This window comes from Raphanus sativus, unplaced genomic scaffold, assembly GCF_000801105.2.
Source record: "Raphanus sativus cultivar WK10039 unplaced genomic scaffold, ASM80110v3 Scaffold0337, whole genome shotgun sequence".
Classification (NCBI taxonomy): domain Eukaryota; kingdom Viridiplantae; phylum Streptophyta; class Magnoliopsida; order Brassicales; family Brassicaceae; genus Raphanus; species Raphanus sativus.
Window position 1 is genome coordinate 29351 of NW_026615657.1, and position 15273 is coordinate 44623.

The following is a 15273-nucleotide window of genomic DNA, read 5'->3' on the forward strand; positions in this document are numbered from 1 at the left end:
GGACAAACTACATTTCATTTCATAATAAAAGCTTACATTCCGTTAAAGGAGGAGATGTTCAAAGACGCTAAAGCTTATCTAGTGGCATTAAAAAGTAAAAAGCAATGAATAGTTGACAAAAAAGACAAAATAATTGACGTTCATGTCCCACCCAGGATATGGCCAAATAGATTATCTCTTATCTCTATCTGTATTTGTATACCTTTCCGCACATCGAAATTTGTTTCTAGTACCTACGGTAGCATGTGGTTGTTCAGCTCAAAACAGCGGCGGAGTCAGAAACTGGATCAAAAATAAATTATTTATAAATTCTTTTAAAAATTAATGTACACTATAATCCATCTTTAATTTATTTTTATCACAATTTTTTATAATATTAAAATTTTTGTTTTAATAAACAATCAATACAACCATCTAAAAAACAAATATCATAAAAAACATCTTTAGAATTTTTACCATTTTAAATATTTGTATTTTAGGACTGATGTATTATCTAGTAAGAATAACAAACTAAATTAGATATTTAGATACATAAATTATAAATATATATCTTAAATTTTCTATGAGTTTAAATCATGTCATATCTAATTTGATATAAACACAATAATATGACCTATAAAATCATGTTTATTTGTCATTTTGTAGTGAATAGAAAAATATATGAAAACAAAAATTATTAGCAAGAAAATAAAACAATCAACGTAAAGATTTGTTGACATTTTAGATAGTCCTTTGAGGATTCATATTTAATTATTCAAATTAAAACTAAGTCCAAAATGAAGTGAGCCTAAAACTAAATTTAAAATTATTTTTAATTATTTTATTTTTTGCGTTTTTTTTTTGTAGGATCAGTTAACAATTTATGGTGAGATCATAAACAAATTTTATATTAGAAGAACATATATTTGTTTATTCAGGAGGGGTCAGCTGAACCTCTATCACCTTAGTGTCTTCTCCCCTGGATTCAGTGGCGGAGCCACATAGAATGAGTTGGAGGCTACTGAACCCAACAAAATTTAAAATTTTAGTGTAAGTTATATAAATTCAAGCTATAAGCCTCCACTCTAAATATTTAAGTTTAATGTTGATGACCCCAACCAATATATATTCTGCCTCCGCCACTGCCTGGGCTCAAAGTAAAGCAAAGGTTCAAAACAAAATATCTTATCCTACATTTTCAATCTTTAAAATCTCAAGAACATAAGAAAAATTATCAGTCTCCACTGGGAGAGAAAATGGAGATAGCAGCTGCGTTATTAATAGTTTCAGTAGCTATAGTTGTTTTGTCGTGGTGGACATGGAGAACTTTAATGTGGGTTTGGTTTAAACCAAAGATGCTTGAGAGTTACCTGAGAAGACAGGGTCTCTCCGGTACTCCTTACACACTGCTCATCGGCGATTTGAAGAAAAATTTTAGTATGACTATGGAGGCAAGATCCAAACCTATCAAACTAATGGATGATACTATATGAGGTTCTTAGGCTATATCCTCCACTAGCGCAGATGACCCGAGCCATTCATAAAGAGATGAAGCTAGGCGACCTGACACTGCCAGGAGGCGTTCAGATCAGTATACCTACTCTATTAGTCCATCGTGACACACAGCTGTGGGGCAGTGATGCAGCCGAGTTCAAGCCCGAGAGGTTCAAAGATGGTATGTCAAAGGCAACAGAGGGCCAAGTATCTTTTTTTCCCTTTGCGTGGGGACCAAGGATCTGCATTGGCCAGAATTTTGCTCTTTTGGAGGCAAAGATGGCTTTGTCTCTGATTCTACAGAGATTCTCCTTTGAGCTTTCTCCCTCCTATGCTCATGCGCCTTACACAGTCATTACATTGCACCCACAGTTCGGTGCTCACCTTATCCTACACAAGATATAGTTCTGTAACGGATAAACCCCTTTTGTTGTGTTGTTGTCAAAGAAACTTGTAATACACTGTTGAAATAAGCCCTTAGGCTATACCCTTTAGTCATCCAGATGAACCGAGCGATACACAAAGAGATCAAACTAGGCGATTTGGCCATACCACCATACCACCCGGTGTTCAAGTCAATATGCCTGTTCTGTTGATCCATCGTGACACTAAGTTCTGGGGAGATGATGCAGCAGAGTTCAAGCCCGAGAGGTTTAAGGTTGAGATCTCATAGGCAACAAAGAACCAGGTTGTACATTTAAACCAATTTATAATTTGGTATAGTGTGCGATTGTAAATAGCCACCATTAACCACATATTGATCTTTATAAATCATACTTTGATGTTTACGCAGAAGTATTTTATTAAGTTTGGTCGACATCTTACTTGTCCCATATGTGATATTAGGTGTTTTGTTACACTTGCGGGTTTAATAATTTTATAAATAAATATATTATTTTTTCAAGAACTATTAGAATAAATTATTTTTTATTTTGAAATATCTAATATTTAATTAAATATTATTTATATACGATAAATTAGTTTAATATCTTTTATTTTGTAAAATAAATTTAAAAACATTTTATACATAAATTATATATATATGATTTATATTTATATTTAAAACATTATGAGTGATGTAAAAATATTTTTGGTTAACATAATATATAATTTTTAGATAATGATGATTATCAAATTTATGATTTTTTTTATAATTTATGGATACTTATGTATTAGAAAATATAACTTAGTTATTTATTTAACGTAAAAGCAAAAAAGCATTTCGCAAATAATAGTAATATTTTTTGAATTCTTTATCATTTTTTTCAAAATTTACCACAATGAGTTATTTTGATAGAGCCGATTTAAACTTATTTTTTCTTAAAAGATAGATGATTCATGTGATATATATATATATATATATATATATAATAAATTTAAAAATCATATTATTGTTAAAAAATTTAAAACTATGATAAATTTTTAGCTAATCACTAACATTATCTATTGATATTAACAATTAAGAATAAAATATAATTATACCTAAAATTATGAAAAACATGACAAATCAATAATTCACTTCTCAAATAATAATATAATATAATATAGATTTTTCATATGTCATCATGATAAAATCACTATTGATTATTTTTTGATAAATCGTTAAATTAATTTATCAATGAAAGAATATTTATGTACAAAAACTATAAAATTTGAATAAAGAGAATAGAACAAGAACAAAACTAGCTTAATTATTTATGAACACTAGTTCCATCAAATTTCTTTAGAAACAATAATTTTTTTCTAGCAATTTCGATGGTTGAATTTTTTATGGATCATCAGTTAATGGAATAATTGGACCATTGTCTGGATCAGATTAATGGATCAGGATGTGAATTATCTCTGGTACTACAATAAATTACATGGCTTCCACCAGAAAATCAGTTGACGGTAAATAAAATGATCAAAATTCTTTATGTATTACTCAAATCTCTTACATATTTTCAATATTAGATTTTCACTCCGACAGTTAGAGACCATGCAACCTTGATTTTCAGAGTATTTTTTTATAAATGATTTTCGGAGTACATTGTAGACAGGATTCATTCAGAATCGTTTTTATCAGTCATCCGAGACAGTTAGATTTGAATATGCATCATGCACTACAATTAATTATCTGCAAAGAAACGTAAAGTAATTGACGTACGTTACATGCCACCACACAAATTGAAGCTCGCTTCTTGCACCACGTGGCTGGCATGTGACCTAATCACCAAATGAATTGTACTAGAAGACATCATGCGGTATTATTCGCCAACATTCTCAATCTTTAAAATCCCAAGAATATTAGATAACTCTCCATCTCTCTGAGAGTGAAAATGGAGATAACGGTTGCGTTAGTAACAGCTTCAGCAGCTATAGTTGTTCTGTCGTGGTGGACATGGAGAACTTTAATGTTCGTTTGGTTTACACCAAAGATGCTTGAGAGCTACCTGAGAAAACAAGGTCTCCTCGGTACTCCTTACACGCCTCTCGTCGGCGATTTGAAGAGGAATTTTAGTATGATAAAGGAGGCAAAATCCAAACCCATCAAACTAACGGATGATATCTCACCACGTGTCGTGCCGTTTCCGTTCGAAATGCTCAAGACACACGGTATATATGTTAAATGTTGTATGGTTGGCCTCTGTTTTATAGAGTACATGATCAAGAAAAGGTCTCAACTATTGTATGCTGCTGAAACAGGAAGGACGTTTTTTACATGGTTTGGAACTACACCAACCATCACTATAATGGATCCTGATCAAATCAAGGAAGTGTTCAACAAAAGTTATGATTTCCAGAAGCCACATACGTTCCCGTTGGGTGACTTGATAGCCAAGGGAGTCGTTAGCTATGATGGTGAGAAATGGGCGAAACACCGAAGAATCATCAACCCGGCATTCCACCTTGAGAAGATCAAGGTATAATTATAAGCTTCTTACAATCATATATCATCTTTAGAGTAATTTATGTATGCATGTTAATGAATGAATTAAGAATAATTAAAAGGTAAAAGTCAATTTACCTATAGTCAATCTATATTATTAAAAGAGAAGTACACATATAGAATGCCCCTTAGTTTTTAGTGTTATTTACACTTCTATGCCACTGACATTAAATAATACTTTCTATTTTAATGTTGTCTTTCACTTTGATTAATGCGTAAAATTAAATTTGAATTAAATACACTATTAAATAATACTTCATATTTTAATGCTTTGTCTTTTCCACTTACATTAATGTGTTTTCTAAAATTAAATTTGAATTAAATATACCTCATTAACTTTTCAATTAAATTCAATATCAAATTAAAAGAAAATACATTTTTGTTGACAAATAATTCATGGAAATTATAATATCAACGCTTCGTTTAACAAATCTGAACGAAAAGAATATTATCAATTTGAACCGAAACTAGATACTATCCAAACGGATTTACCATTTTAGTATCTAGAGAACCATAACCAACCTTATCTGATCAAAATATTTCAGATATTCGAATGTATTTAAATCATATTTATTTACTTCAATATGTTAGCTATTTTCGAGTTAATATCCAAGATATAAGTATTTTAAGTTGTTTAAAATATTTGAATATATAAAAAATAGTCGAAAGTAAACATCTAAAGTAGATAAACAATAATCAAAATACCAAAATACTTAAAATATATATTTATTCTTCATCCAAATATTCAAGTTAAACCTATTTTTAAAATTTTAATTTATTTAGGTTTGGCTTACATTACTCAAATAGTTTAAAGATATATAAATTTTTAAAAATAAAAATAATTTAAACGGGTTATCAAACCCGCAAAAGATCCTAATAAAACCGGAACCAAATTTTATAAATACATGAATAAAGCTAGAATTTTTAAACTCAAAATCTCAAACCCGAATAGATTTTAACCGAATTCGAGTGGATATGCAAATATCCACCCCTAACTTAGTCAATATAAAACGATCAAATATTACAAATATACTATTTAGTATAAATAAATAAAAACTGAAAATTAATACCTGTGCGGTCGCACGGGTCAAGATCTAGTTACTTTTAAATTAGAAGTCAATGATAATACCGATTATAACATGGTATCATAACCAATCGATGTACGTGAGAGGAGTCAGGTGTGTAATGAATGAATCAAGTTTCACATCTGTAGTTGAAGAAATATTAACATATATATAAAGTAATAGCCAGTCTAATTATTGTCAATTTATTTTAAGTTCTTGGATTCTTTGCCAAGTATCAGATGATTCAGATCCAGTTTTCTCACCGGTTTGTTATCTTGTGGAGAGGTCTGTACGGAAATTAAAAATGATTACTAGACTATTCTGGTTTTTCTCATTGGTGAGAACTGATTTTCAACGTCACTGCTTTGTGTGAATATTTTTCCTTCAAGCATGAATATTTTATCGACGCATTCAAGCATTGACTCAAATTTGCTGTCAAACTTTCGTAACTGTTTTGCTAGTGTTGTTTATATTTTTAGTCAAAGAGGATGAAAAATTTTCACATACTTTTGTAGTAGAAAAATTGAGATTAAATGTAAATAAGTTTGTGTTTCGAAAAAAGAGTTGTGTTCATTTGGCTCGTCCAACTTGTTCCACCTACGTCGAAACAAGGGACCACCTCCTCCTCTCCTGTACTTACAGCCAAGCTATATGGCGAGAGGTCTTCAGCAGATGTAACCATCCTGTTGCGCCCTTCACTAACTGGGCAGAACTGTTATCTTGGATCAGAGCTGCAACTTCCTCTAAGATGCGGCTCCTAAGGAAGCTAGCGTCGTATTCAGTGGTGTACCATTTGTGGAAGCAGAGGAACAACTTGCTACACAATCAGATATCACTACCGCCTGCTACTGTCTTCCGAAACGTAGACAGGGAGCTAAGAAATATAATTTCAGCAAGGCGCCATAGGAAAGGATATGCTTCTCTCATGGTCATGTGGTTGAGATAAATTTCTCTTATAGGTTTCAAGGTTTAAAATGTGAATCATCTTGTTTTTTATTCTTTTTTGCCAAGATGGCTCAGCTCGTAGGTTCTTGCTTTTGTAAAAACTTCTAATCATCTATGATATTTACAATTTAGCAAAAAAAAACTTGTTCCTTCTCCTTGTGGTGTGTAGAATATGGTACCTGCGTTCCACCAAAGCTGCAACGAGGTCGTTGGCAAATGGGAAAAGTTAGTCTCGGATAAAGGATCCTCATGTGAAGTGGACGTTTGGCCAGGGCTTGTGAGCATGACTGCTGATGTCATCTCCCGTACTGCTTTTGGCAGCAGCTATAAAGAAGGACAGAGGATATTTGAGCTCCAAACCGAACTAGCACAGCTCATGATACAAACGTTTCTGAAAGCTTTCATCCCTGGATATCTGTAATAAAAGAAACCTAAACTTGTCTGCATGTAGTGCTTTGGAGATGGGAATCATGTTGTGTTGTTATAAATAATCTTTTTTTTGTTTTTGTTGCTGTAGTTATCTCCCAACAAAGGGTAATAGAAGGATGAAAGCAGCATCTAGAGAAATACAAGTTATACTGAGAGGGATCATTAACAAAAGGTTAAGGGTTAGAGAAGCTGGGGAAGCAACCAAGCGACGATTTGCTAGGTATACTTCTTGAATCGAATCTAGGGCAAGCTAAAGGAAATGAAATGAGCACTGAGGATGTGATGGAAGAGTGCAAGTTGTTCTATTTCGCCGGACAAGAGACAACTTCAGTGCTTCTAGTCTGGACAATGGTTCTGTTAAGCCAACACCAAGACTGGCAAGCTCGCGCACGACAAGAAGTGAGACAAGTTTTTGGCGATAAAGAACCCGATACAGAAGGCTTGAACCAGCTTAAAGTTGTAAGTAAAACCAAATAAACAAACCTTTGATAATTAAAAACTTTTGTCGTGTTTTGATGATTTTACTGAATGCTTCCGACAGATGACAATGATACTATATGAGGTCCTTAGGCTATATCCTCCAGTAGAGCAGCTGACCCGAATTATTCACAAAGAGATGAAGCTAGGCGACCTGACACTGCCAACAGGCGTTCAGATCAATCTACCTATTCTGCTTGTCCATCGCGACACAGAGCTGTGGGGCAAAGATGCAGCCGAGTTCAAGCCAGAGAGGTTCAAAGAGGGTGTCTCAAAGGCAACAAAGGGCCAGGTATCTTTCTTTCCCTTTGGGTGGGGACCAAGGATCTGCATTGGCCAGAATTTTGCTCTGATGGAGACAAAGATGGCTCTGGCTTTGATTCTACAGAGATTCTCCTTTGAGCTTTCACCTTCCTATGTTCATGCTCCTTACCCAGTCTTCACATTGCACCCGCAGTTCGGTGCTCATCTTATCCTACACAAGATATAGTTCCATCACCTCATGTGATGCTTATAAAAAGAGCTTATTATATATGCAAGAGAAATAAGATTTTCACACTCTAAAACCGGCCCTTTATTCAGCCCATTTCAGATAATAATTGTGATTTTTTAAAAAAGCGGGCCTTTTATTTCTTAATCAAGATCATCATACTCGAATCGTTTTATCAAATCATCCGAGACAGTTAGATTTGAATATGCATCATACATAGATAAATCCAATTCACAGTTCAAAAGAAAAATTATTCTGCAAAGAAACGTAAAGTAATTGACGTACGTTTACATGCCTATCAATATAGCTCCACACAAATTGAAGTCGCTTCTTGCGCCACGTGGCATGCGAGTTAATCACAAAATGTATGGTACTAAAAGTCTAAAAGACATCATGCGATACTATTCGCCAACATTCCTCAAATCTTTAAAAATTCAAGAATATTAGAAAACTCTCCATCTCACTGCGAGTGAAAATGGAGATAACAGTTGCGTTAGTAACAGTTTCAGTAGCTATAGTTGTTGTGGCGTGGTGGATATGGAGAACTTTAAATTTGGTTTGGTTTAGACCAAAGGTGCTTGAGAGTTACCTGAGAAGGCAAGGTCTCTCCGGTACTCATTACACGCCTCTCGTCGGCGATTTGAAAAGGAGTTTTAGTATGATGATGGAGGCAAAATCCAAACCCATCAAACTAACGGATGATATCTCACCACGTGTCGTGCCTTTTCCCTACGAAATGCTCAAGAATCACGGTATATATGTTAAATGGATTGTATAGTTTGCCTCTTTGTTGTAGAGTACATGATCAAGAAAAGGTATCAACTATTGTATGTTGCTGAAACAGGAAGGACGTTTTTTACATGGCTTTGGAACTACACCAACCATCACTATAATGGATCCGGAGCAAATCAAGGAAGTGTTCAACAAAGTTTATGATTTCCAGAAGCCACATACGTTTCCTTTGCGTGACTTAGTAGCCAAGGGACTCGCTAAGTATGATGGCGAGAAATGGGCGAAACACAGAAAAATCATCAATCCGGCATTCCACCTTGAGAAAATCAAGGTATAGTATAGGCTTCTTACAATCATAATCTGAGGTCAACTTTAGAGTACTTTATGTATATGTATATGTTAATGAATTAATTCAATCGGTAGTTAAGAAATAGTACTGTATATAAGGTACAAGTAAATTTACTTATAGTCACTTGTTTTTAAATTAGAAGTCTATGATAAGACCGACTATAACTTGGTATCAGAACCACTCAAAGTTCGTGAGAAAATTATAATGATTGAAACAAGTTTCACATTAGTAGTTGGAAAAACAAAATTTTTTTGAGCAACAACGATTGTATTATATATAAGGTAATAGTAATAGTCAAAAATTCTCAGTCTTTTGTAGTAGAATATTTTGAGATTTATGAAAGTAAGATTGTGTTTCGAGAAAAAAAATGTTGTGTCCTGTCCAACGTATGCCTTCTGCTTCTGTGTGTAGAATATGGTACCTGCGTTCCACCAAAGCTGCAGCGAGGTGGTTGGCAAATGGGAAAAGTTAGTCTCGGATAAAGGATCCTCGAGTGAGGTGGACGTATGGCCAGGGCTTCTGAGCATGACTGCAGATGTGATCTCTCGTACTGCTTTTGGCAGCAGCTACAAAGAAGGACAGAGGATATTTGAGCTACAAGCCGAACTAGCACAGCTCATGATACTAACGTTTCTGAAATCTTTCATCCCTGGATATCTGTAATAAAAGAAACCGAAACTTGTCTGCATCTATGAGAATCATGTTGTGCTATATATAATCTTTCTTTCTTTTTGTTGTTGTAGTTATCTCCCAACAAAAGGTAATAGAAGGATGAAAGCAGCATCCAGAGAAGTCCATGTTATACTGAGAGGGATCATTAACAAAAGGTTAAGTGCTAGAGAAGCTGGAGAAGCACCAAGCGACGATTTGCTAGGTATACTTCTTGAATCGAATCTAGGGCAAGCTAAAGGAAATGAAATGAGCACTGAGGATGTGATGGAAGAGTGCAAGTTGTTCTATTTCGCCGGACAAGAGACAACTTCAGTGCTTCTTGTCTGGACAATGGTTCTGTTAAGCCAACACCAAGACTGGCAAGCTCGTGCACGAAAAGAAGTGAAGCATGTGTTTGGAGACAAAGAACCTGATACAGAAGGTTTGAACCAGCTCAAAGTTGTAAGTAAAAAAAACAACTTAAAATGACTTCAGTACATTTGTTGTGTTATGATGATTTAACTGAATGCTTCCAACAGATGACAATGATACTATATGAGGTCCTTAGGCTATATCCTCCAGCAGTGCAGCTGACCCGAGCCATTCACAAAGATATGAAGCTAGGCGACCTGACACTGCCAGGGGGCGTTCAGATCAGTCTACCTATTCTGCTAGTCCATCGCGACACACAGCTATGGGGTAAAGATGCATCCGAATTCAAGCCAGAGAGGTTCCAAGATGGTGTCTCAAAGGCAACAAAGGGGCATGTCTCTTTCTTTCCCTTTGGGTGGGGGCCAAGGATCTGCATTGGCCAGAATTTTACTCTGATGGAGACAAAGATGGCTCTGGCTTTGATTCTACAGAGATTCTCCTTTGAGATATATCCTTCCTATGTTCATGCTCCTTACACAGTCTTGACACTGCAGCCACAGTTTGGTGCTCATCTTATCCTACACAAGATATAGTTCCACAACCCCATGTGATGTTTTTAAAAAAGAGTTTTTTATATACGTAAGAGTTCCGGTTTTTTTTTTTTTTTTGCAAAATTCAACAAAACTCTAAACAAACCAATAATAAAGAGACAAGACAGATGACAAAGAAAGATAAGAGTTCAGATATTAATGGACTTCTTTTAAAAAACTTATTCTTTAATCACAAATTACAACTTCCAGAGAATAAAAAAGCTCTTACAAAACCACTCATACAATATATACACACACAAAAATCATATCCTGCTTTACGTAAAATCATATCCTGCTTTACTCGCTCAACACTTCTTTACAGTTTAGGCACCGCGTTGATGCAAACAAGCTGGAGGAAGACGGTCTGAAGTACCCGGAGTCACCGGAGGAGGGAAACTTCGAATATGAATGCCTTGAGGATGTAAACGATATTCTATATCAAGCTCTCTACAAGCTTTCCCAACTTCCTCTAGTAATTGACTTCTCCTTATAAACCTCTCTCCCATGTCTTGAAAGTTCATTCTGTGTGTCAACCACACCGCGATCTTCACGCTTTTCAAGTCGTCCATGTTTAGGAACACAATCATAGGTGCAGGATACCAATGATCCTTCTTGATGTCTATATAACTGCATGAGAAAAAAAAAAGATAACAACATCATTCAAGAATCTTTGCTTCGAAGTCACTTAACCTAGATAAAGATAATGGTAGGTGTTTAAAGTCTAAGGTTCTAAGTGTTTTGGATTTAGTCAGAACCGGCCATGGATATAACCAAATGAAATATTGGCCTTGAGACTTCAAAGTTTTTACGAATTATATTATATAACATAGCCTCCTAAATTGTTGAGAAAATATTATTTTTTTACTAAAATGTCTATATAGCCTCAAGACCTTAGCATTTTAATTTAACTAACCTGATGATTCTCTGTTTGATAGCAGCTATCTTTTCTGGAGGAGTTGCTATGTGAACAGAGAATTCAATCGCATCTCCCATATCAGGACTTCGGAAGTAGTTAGCTATAGGTTTTGTACCAAGAACACTATTCGGGTATATGATCTTTTGATTATCATATCGCAAGAAAACAGTCGTCAATATGTTCATTTCCTCCACAACCAACTGGTAAAAGAAACAACAAGATCAGAACCATGTCAAAATATTGTAATAAGACCAGGAGATTATTATATTAGGAGGGGGAACAAACCTGAACACCGTCGATTTCGCAGCGGTCACCAACATCAAATGGGTGCATAACGAAAAGGAAAATGATGGCTTCAAAGATGGTTTTGCATGAGTTTCCGAATATAAAGGCTACTAGAAGAAGCTGAGAGCTTAAGACTAGCAAGAATTTTGTTGTGGCGATTCCTAGTATAAGAAGCCAAATGATTATGATTATAATGCTAATCAACACATTGATTATACGGTGAAGCCTGTTCACTGCTGTTTTTGTGTCGTTTAAGGTCAAAGCCAGAGCCCTCCTTTCTCTAAATGCCTTAACCTGTGAACAAAAACTCCCATGGTCAAGATAACTCTGTTTTGCATGTGAAATTAATCTTAACATGTATAGAATTTAAGGTTTTGCAACATACCACCCAATTCTTGAGGCAAGACTTGCTGATCCTATTGGTCTCTGAAGCTCCTTCAAAGAGAGCCATGGCTCTTTCAGACTCCTCTTCAGACAGAAACCTCAAGAAGTCATCCAGATGTATATACCTAAAACCCGAAAAAACTCTCAAGATTAAACCATACTAAAATCAAGAACTTGTAGAAATATGATGATCAAGTTCAAGATATATACCTTGAACCAGGCTCAGTGACATTGTGGAAGATCTTCTTAGCTGCAATCTTTGCTTCGCACTCGCTTCTTATCTGTGTAGCGTGCTCACTCTCCTCAACTGTGTCCTGCATATGTTCATCCAAAGTAGAAAGAGCGCCTTTCCGTATTATATTCATCAACTTGGTCATGTTCCAAGCAGACACATTGTCTGTATTCATCCTCTGCAATTGATCAATCCTTATCCCTTCACTATCATCTTCTTTATCAGAACCAATCCGAGACAGTCTCGGACCTTTCCCCGCTTTCATAAAACTCCTAACCGTCGCTTTTAGAGCTGGAGGCAACTTAGCTCCAGCCAGTTTCTCCAAACTCTTAACATCATCCGTTACTTTCTGCTCTTCTTCCTCCATTCTCTGAATCTCCATCAAAGGAGGACCGGAGAGTGTTTCAATCACGTACTGAGTGAACAAAGACTCTTGAATCCGATCAAAGTAAGTGCTCATGTGGAACGATGAAGCAAGAACTTTGACCAGAAGTGTCTTAATCAACCAAATGATCACCGCAACAAGAAGACAGACCAACACTCTTGTCACGTACCTAATGGCAGTGGTCCGAGTCTCTCTTTCAACCTTCTTATCGAACAAGAAGTGCCACGCAAGCAACACTAACCCTAACCACAAGGTGTTCTGAACCGATTTGCGTACTCCGTAGACGAAATACAAAACCCTCTTTCTCAAAACGAAGTTCTTCTCGGCCGAGAAGACGAGTATCCTCACTATCCAGCTCGAGACTAGTCTCCCACAAATCAACACCAAAACCGTCACTTCCCATTTCCACAGATCTAGCTTCCACCATGTCTTGCGCCGCAAGCTATGTACCGTTAAGCTACAGACCAAACTGGTAACTATCAGAACAAGGCTTATCCACTCGAGCAAAACCCAAATGCTGAGTTTGTCTCTTTTGAACACATCAGGTAAGTCCTCGTCTAGAAACGGATCTTCCTCTTCGTCTTCCTCCAAGATCCCGGTCCGAGATGGCGTCCCCGGTTTAGAGTTTTTCCCGAGAAACCCGGATTTCCGACCGGATCTCATCTCTGTTTTGTCGATAGCTGGATGCGTCGGTGTTGGAGGATCCATAAGTCTTGACTTCGTCTGGTTCCTCCTCAGGAACGGTTTGTTGATACTATGCTTCACGACCTCTGCTTCGTCTCTGTTAGCTTTGTAGTGACGACGGCTCTCTTCGTCGCTGCTCTCACCGAGTGAGATTCTGTTCTGTCTCCTTCTAACCGCGTCGGCTTTTCCTTTAGCCGTGTACGGAGAAGACGACTCTGAGATCGCCGGCAACGTGTCTGCGGTGTTAAGGTCGATGTCGAGAGAGATCTCTCCGCAGGAAGCTTTCTGCTTCGACGGAGGATCGGACATATCTTCTGAACGTTCTCTCTGCTGTCTGAAATGGAAACTGTCGCCGCCAACGTCATCGTTCTTACCCTTTTCACCATCCCAAAAGTCGTAGCTCGACTCTCTCCAGAAGTTGCCACCGTCAGCATTGCTGCTTGACCCTGTAGCACCAACGGCTCCGCTCTCTTCGCCGTTAATCTTCACGACGAAGTCTCGACGGTCAGTGGAATCAAGGGCCATGATTGGAGAGAGGTTTTATTTGTTTGGAGCAGAAGAGACGAGTGACAAGTACGAGCGTAGATGAAGATGAGAGGTAACTACTTGAGCAATAAATAATAAATGTGATAAAACAAAATATCAGGTGTGTATTTTGGAGTGTATGAGAAAGCGGAAGAAGAAAGTCGCAACGTGTAAATTCATTTTATTTCATGCACAGATTTAGATTTTATAATGTTGAAGTATTGTGACCCGTGTGATATAATGTGATGTGAGTTGGTGAGATAAGATTTGTGCTAATTGCTAAAAGCAACAAAATCAATAATGTGATAGAAAGCTTCTTTTCCTTTTACTGTCTCCTGAAAAATTAGAAAGAAAAAAAGAAAGTAGTGTGTGCCTGTACGGAATGAAAAGGAAATGGTAGTGGGATTTCAGAAATTGATAACAAAAGTTTTTCGACTTTGGAGTTTTAGATAGATATTTATCTTTTTGCATATTTTTTTCATCTTTTGCAAAAATCAAGAAAGGTTAAATCAATTTTTTTAACTACTATTTAGTTTCTCTATTATGTTACAAGTTTCCCTTGTTCTAGGAGTAGGAGTATATACTTCTAGAAAAACATGAGTAATTTATGAGGCACAAATATCTTATATATTAAAACTCTAATTTTGAAACAAAAAAAAATACGACTAAAAATATGCATTATTTCAAAAATAAAATGGAATAGATCATATTGTTTTAAATACGAAGATATAAAAAAATTATACATGTAATTTGATGTGAATAGTTTAGTGGGTTAATTCAGTATTTTGTATAAAAGGTACTAATTTTATCTGACAAAGTAAAATATTAATTTGGTATAGAGTGATTATTTGTCCCCTAAAATTACGAATCCAATTTTTATCAGAAAAAATCATAAATAAAAAAATTAATTACAAATGGCATTCATCTCGTCATGATCTCCAATTCAATTTTTTTAAAAGGTCTTCCATTCAATTTTATTACGTAAGTACTACCACTTTGACCTTTAATATAGATTCCAATTCATTTGATTTAGCAACTGAAACATGAATTTTGCTGATTGATTGAATATTTGGTTGGAATCATTACGAGTCATCATCATTGTTATATGATCTTCAAAACACAAACAAACATCTCACTATCATCAGCAGATTCACCACCACTAACTCCTTTTACACATAGTACTTGGATCGTGTCGTGCTCTGGCTGAATTTAATGGTTTTGGTCTGATAAGTCAATATGTATCAGAAGCTCCAAAGAACGCATTTAATAAACAAAATCGTTTTCTTATTGGTTCACACCGCTGAAACAATAACACTATGGTTAAGAGGCGTCCTGAGATATCAGAGACAATGTATATTTTA

The 15273-nt window shown here is 35.7% G+C and overlaps 1 protein-coding gene and 2 pseudogenes across 1 annotated transcript; 2 read left to right on the top strand and 1 right to left on the bottom strand.

The window, feature by feature from the left end:
* The first annotated feature begins 3546 nt into the window (after positions 1-3546).
* Positions 3547-7968, top strand: LOC108862517 (cytochrome P450 72A15-like; annotated as a pseudogene).
* A 243-nt stretch (positions 7969-8211) lies between these two features.
* On the top strand, positions 8212-10571 carry LOC130501937 (cytochrome P450 72A15-like; annotated as a pseudogene).
* A 78-nt stretch (positions 10572-10649) lies between these two features.
* On the bottom strand, positions 10650-14080 carry LOC130501936 (mechanosensitive ion channel protein 5-like). Its single transcript, XM_056996747.1, has 5 exons — positions 12297-14080; positions 12088-12211; positions 11703-11996; positions 11415-11617; positions 10650-11128 (listed from the first exon to the last, which is right to left on the bottom strand). Exons 1-5 carry the CDS (start codon positions 13910-13912, stop codon positions 10825-10827), a joined length of 2541 nt encoding a protein of 846 aa, XP_056852727.1. The 5' UTR covers positions 13913-14080; the 3' UTR covers positions 10650-10824.
* Positions 14081-15273: the final 1193 nt, after the last annotated feature.

Coding starts and splice junctions, on each gene's coding strand:
- LOC130501936 (XM_056996747.1), bottom strand. CDS start 13,912: ATGGCCCTTGATTCCACTGACCGTCGAGACTTCGTCGTGAAGATTAAC. Junction 11,997..12,087: donor CTTGCCTCAAGAATTGGGTG/GTATGTTGCAAA, acceptor TTTTGTTCACAG/GTTAAGGCATTTAGAGAAAG. Junction 11,129..11,414: donor ATCAAACAGAGAATCATCAG/GTTAGTTAAATT, acceptor TTTCTCATGCAG/TTATATAGACATCAAGAAGG.